We start from the raw sequence: 6,000 nt of genomic DNA, 5'->3' as shown, positions 1-6,000 counted from the left end.
CATGCTATCTCATTATGTTACTTAAGAACCTTTGCCCACTTGTGTTGGCAGAACACAATAATTGTGTTCGTTTAAAAACAACAACAGATAGTCAATGTGTAATGCTTGTTTGTTTTATTGATTGAACAGTCTTTAATGCAAAATGGGACTCAAACTCTGTGACCTAGATACTCAAACCCCTGTCCAATCAAGAACATTTTATTTCAAGTCCAGTTCCTCAAAGAATTTACCTGTTTTGGAGCCTGTTTTCAAACATGAGGACACCATACATGTTTGAAATGAGGGTCAGTAAATGATGATAGAATATTCATTTTGGCTGAACTGTTCCTAAGTCTCTAGTCATTTTTGTAGGTGGATAGGGGACAAAGTCATATGTTTTCAGTGTAACATTATTGGTACATTAATTGTTTTAAACACTAACATGGTATTATGAACATTCCGCAATGCACAGGAATGCAAAGTGTTGTACCTTCAAGATTAGTCTGACAACATGTTTCAGCCAAATGGTATGTGAACAAAATGCTCTCTCTATTCTCAAGCGTGGCAAACCCCTGACATACGTAAGGCCTGCCATGGTCAGTGGTATCATATTAATTCAGAGTAACCATCTCAAAACTGAGTTAGCGATGCTGCCTAATCAGAGTCAGGTTGTCCCAGCTCACATTTTATACATTTTCTGATACACATCTGCTCTGTCAACTTGTAGTCACATTTAAAAGATACCAACTGCAAGAGAGTTAGAAGCCAAAATGAAATGCATTTACACAAAAAAAAAAAAAAAACAGGTCATATTTGGTAAGAGATCATGGGAGTTCTGCAGCCCATATAAATCCCCATCCCAACGTATATCAGCAATTACTGATGTAGTAAAATGAGCACTGACCTTCAAGGCCTTGACAGTAAAGAAAATATAATTTTCTGAACAAAGTTTTCATTGCCACACAAATCTGTTCTGTTTATGTCATCCTAAGGTGGATACCAGAATTTATATGCTTGGGGTTTTATAGGCTGGCAGAGGTATATGGTTCAATTTGATGCTCTGCAAGAAAAACAAAGAAAATAAACTCATTCCCAAACATAGGCTATGCTCAGAATAGCATACTACCATCCTCTTTACTATTGCTGCAGTATTATATATATATATATATATATATATTAGTATTTGTATCTGTGTGTACACCACAATGTAATATGCTCAACTTGACCTGCCATTTCCATTGTGATAAATGAACTGGAAGTAAAATAAGCTGCGATTTTTAATGATCCCCTGCTTGACTTGCAAAAATAGGTTAATTTCCAAGACAACACTGCATTATAAATGCAATGTGAAGTCATGTGACAACACTGATACATACTACATTTTGAAACTATTCTTGTGGAATAATGCCTTTAGTTTCACTTACTAAATAGTAAAAAGTATACAGCCTTTACACGGCACAGTATCCAGCAAGTACTATAGTAAACAAGTATTCCATTCCAAACAAAGCCAGACACATGCATGCTTACCCATGCCCAGAACACTGCATTTTCCACAGTGTTGACACTTTGTATGGACATGGATGAGATTGAAAGGCCATGTGCAGACTCTTCCAGCAAAGATCATTTGTGTGCTAATTGAATTTGAAACATTCTTTCATAATCGTTTTGAGTGTTCTTCTCTGGCAGCAGCAGCACAAAAACCTCTTTCAGCATGTCCACCAACCCAGATACACAACGACACTGACTGCCCCGCCAATGAGAATCACACAGCACGTCGCTCTACATGCATTCCAAAGTTACCATCCACAGCCGGCCACTTTTCTTCACTCGTCTCTTTTATTATAGAAGTCATAAAAAATACATAAGTGCAAAACTGATCATTGATGCACATGGATTTGTTTTAAAGCTTTTTTTCATCTCTGTATTTTGGAAGTTACATCAGTCTAAAGTAGTGCGGAATGCCCTTTTAAGTTACAGTGATTACAGAATACAGTACACTTAAATGATGAAATCATTGCAATATGAAATGTACAATAATTATAGTTCTCTCTGTACAACATATCCAGCTATACTGTTTTTTGCTTTGTTTATTAACAGCAATGAAAAAGATTTAAGCAAATGCTGAATTCGACACATACAAAATATTCAATATTCTACAGTTTACATTATTTTTTTATTCATTATTTGCCTCTATCAAAGCTAGAAACAACTGTTTGACCAACAATTAAATGCTTAAACTGTGCAAAAAAAATGTCACAGCCTGAATTATATGCAAATTCTAGAAAATTCATGTAAACATGCTTCTAGAGCCTCCATCAAATAACTTTTTATACTATTCACTCCAACAAATTGAGAAAATTAGTGTCAGAGCAGAATTAAGTGCATTTTGTAGGGTTTACACTCCTGGCCTTTGATGGCCTGAGTCCAACCATATTTAAGGCATGTGGATGGCACCCAAGGATAACCTTTTATAATCGTTATGCAACACTGCAAAACAGCCAAACAGATTTAGCAAATCTCCTCCTGAACACCATTTTCAGGTGAGAAATGCTTTAATAAAAAGGGATAGTTCACCAGAAAATTCTTTCATCATTTACTCTCATGTTGTTACAAAAAAAGATACAATGAAAGTGAACTGTGAATAAGACTAACATTGCCTAACACTTTTGTGTTACACGTAAACAAAGACATACAGGTTTGGAACAACATGCAAGTAAATGACAGAATTTTATACTTTTGGATGAACTATCCCTTTAAAAAAAATCCTATAAACAGTGCATTTGCTAAACTCTGCTCTTTGCTTTTCGGTTACATAAACTGCAGTTTGCTTCATCAGGTGGGAGGGGGTCCTTTGTAATGTAGGGTCAGGTGGAAGGAGCGTGTTAGGGTATTAGACCAATGGCATGGGGTATCGTGTAATATGAAGGGCCAGATCATAACAGCTACCAGAAGGGCACACAAGATGACTAACAATGCTGCAGAGGCCTTTCGCGCTTCAGAAAGCTTTAGGGGCCCAAAGAGCCAGGGGCCCCTATGACACGAGCTGCCAGAAGAGGCCTTTGGTTTACATGGCTCACTGCACACATGAAAACATGAAAATATCTCTTTAGAATTAAACAAAAAGCAGATGATGTTTACATTGTCCATTTTCAGCATTAAAAATAGTGGGATTCCAGAATTTACTTGCAGTACTGTGCAAAAGTCTTAGGCACATAAGATGTTTCACAAAAACATTTGTCTCAAGATGGTTATCTTTAGCTTTAGTGTGTCAATAGGAAATATACATTTTAGACTTCCAAACATTAATTTTGGAAATAGAATAGAAGAACAGGGAGCCCTGCAACAGATGGCTCCCACAGAGCCCCCCACTGAACATCAAGTCAGTCTGGGATTACATGGAGACAGAAGCAACTGAGACAACCTAAATAGACAGAAGAACTGTGTCGACTTCAAGAAGCTTGGTACATCCTATCTGCCAACAAAGGAAAACTGTGTCCACGTGTACCTAGAAGAATTGGTGCCATTTTGAAGGCAAAGGTGGACACACCAAATATTGATTTCACTTTTTTTGTTTACAGTATGATGTTAATTGATAGATGAAAACTATTTATGGCATTATTTTTGAATACATCCTAACTATGCAACATTTTTCACAAGTGCCTAAAACCTTTGCACAGTACTGTACATGTTTCTGATAAGTTGATAGCTGATGAAAATGATCCAATTGTGCAAGCAGGACCTTTTAAGAAAAAAATAATCTTCAAAAATATTTCACAATTTCCATGCATTTGTGGAATTACATTTCTTTTATACACCACAAAAGCCAAGGCTGTCCTGCACCCTAGCTTCATGTTTAAAGGAATATCCCAGGTTCAGTTCAAGTTAAACTCAATTGACAGCATTTGTGGAATGTTGATTACCACAAATATTAACAGACTTTCTTTAAAAAAAAAAAAAAAAAAAAAAAAAAAAAAAGCAAATCTGGGTTCCAGTGAGGCACTTACAAATGGAAGTGAATGGTGCCAATCCATAAACATTAAAACTCACTTTTTTAAAAGTATAGACACAAGAAGTTAATGTGTTTTGACATTATTTTGTGATGAAATTGCTTACCAAACTTTTCTGTGTAAAGTTTAATCCAATTTTACAACTTTGCTGCCATGACGACGTAATGCTGTAAACCCTAATATGACAATTTAAACAACTTTATTTCTTCTGTAAAACTTGTGTATTTAAACTGTAAAGTTGTTTAAATCGTCATTTTAGGGTTTACAGCATTACGTCGTCATGGCAGCAAAGACTATTGGTTTTTCCATGATTGTTTGGAAAAATTAATTTGGTCAATGTCAAGGTGCAATTTAACACAAGACAATACATGCAATTAAAAACAAGCAGATTAAAGCAAACAGCTTATTGATCTACACATTAAAGGGAGTCTGAATAGTAAACACTTTCTCACCAACTCCACTTTGTATGGGTGTTGTCCTCCAATGAATCAGGGAAACAAAGTCTCTCCTGCAGTCTCTAGTGACAGTGAGGGACAAGACGATAATAGCTGGAGATTAGAAAAGCCCTGCAGGGACTCTATTGTTTACCACATCTTTGGCACTGGAGCACATTACAAGCATAATTATGTGTGGGGAGTGCAGAAAGGTGCAAAGTACATCAGAAAATCATGCAGAGAGCCACAGTGGCTACACATTAACAGCCCTGGCTTTAATCTGCAAAGCCCAAGTGATCACAAAAAGTGTTTAGGATAGATCTAGGATGGCACTGTACACTGTGCAGAAGGTTATGAAGGTTCTTTCAAGACAGAAAGAGGGTGTTTATCAAAATATCTGTGTGTGAGATATACCTGTGGGTCTTGGTGACGTCTATAAGAGTGATGCTGGAGGTCATATGACATAGATGGGTGGGGATAGGAGCACGTATGCAGAGATTGCTGTGGGTGGGGGCACCTCTTGGGGAGCACATTCTCTTCATACTCAACTCCCTCCTCCTCCTCCTCTCTGGATGCCAAAGACGGAAAACTGGAGCAGGGCTAGAAAGATTCACACAAGCAACACTTACGATTGCCAATAAGTGGACAGCACTGTTCGCACTGCAATGTGACAGCCTCACTATGCAACAAAGGGCGATTGTAAATCGAAAGAGACGGGCTCCATTAACTAATAAGGTTAAAGCCGGCTATCTTTTTGTGCCTTATTTTGGGTTTCTCACTTGCTTTTCCTCATTTGCTCTCTCTTTTCTTCTTTCACTCTCTCCTTTAAGCCCTTGAATGGGACCAGCAGATAAGCTGCCTTGTCCACCTTTCTAGTAGCACATCATCATGGGGCTTTTCTGACAGCCACTCTTGGCCCTTTTGCGGTGCAAGTCCCACCTATGTTTGCGCCCACAATTACGAGAGCCATTAAAGAGCCTGTTAGTGCAGCAGCTCTTTTTCCTCATCCTTGTAAAGGTGCCAATTAGCCGTGAGCGCTGAGAAATTACAAGAACCACTTTGAAATAGAAATGGTCTCTCTCTCTTTCTCGTATCAAGGTTTTTCCAAGGCACTGGATTATTGGATTAAATGAATCCATATCAAATATCTTCTTCTATAGACAGATGTTTCTCAAAATGTTTCTTCTTCTGTTTATATCTTGCATTGTTAATATCTTGTAGTATTATTTTTCTTCTTGTCATTTTCATCAACAGTATGCATTAAGTGTTTGATTATCCTCATGATGCATCTTTTTTGTCATTGTTGACCAATCAAAAAACCTTTTGTCAACAAACGTTTTCAACAGGGATTTCGTTGACGAGATTAACACTGGAGTTGGTGCAAGTAGATGAACAAACAATTCATATGAAAAATATGACCCATGGAAATCATTAAATAAAAACAACAACAACAACCACTAAGGTCACTGAATTCTTATTTACAGTACATTAGTGCATTACTGTTATACATTTTAACACTCGATGTGTTCCCGCTAGGAATCAAACACATAACCTTTTAAATCGCAAGCACCATGCTCAAC

The 6,000-nt window shown here is 37.3% G+C and overlaps 1 protein-coding gene across 1 annotated transcript in view; it reads right to left on the bottom strand.

Annotated features, from left to right (window-relative positions):
• Positions 1 to 1,664: 1,664 nt before the first annotated feature.
• Positions 1,665 to 6,000, bottom strand: part of si:ch211-137a8.2 (uncharacterized protein LOC777613 homolog) — a 33,435-nt gene continuing 29,099 nt past the window's right edge. The window contains exons 11-13 of the mRNA XM_051665874.1: positions 4,835 to 5,020; positions 4,439 to 4,503; positions 1,665 to 3,055 (exon numbers count right to left, since the gene is read on the bottom strand). Of these exons, the coding sequence (XP_051521834.1) occupies positions 2,812 to 3,055; positions 4,439 to 4,503; positions 4,835 to 5,020 (495 nt within the window). The 3' untranslated portion in view covers positions 1,665 to 2,811. The remainder of the gene's footprint in view (positions 3,056 to 4,438; positions 4,504 to 4,834; positions 5,021 to 6,000) is intronic.

The sequence above is a fragment of the Myxocyprinus asiaticus genome, chromosome 31 (genome assembly GCF_019703515.2).
Source record: "Myxocyprinus asiaticus isolate MX2 ecotype Aquarium Trade chromosome 31, UBuf_Myxa_2, whole genome shotgun sequence".
NCBI classification, from domain to species: domain Eukaryota; kingdom Metazoa; phylum Chordata; class Actinopteri; order Cypriniformes; family Catostomidae; genus Myxocyprinus; species Myxocyprinus asiaticus.
Note: the sequence above shows the minus strand (reverse complement) of the source record. Positions and strands in the feature narration are given on the sequence as shown.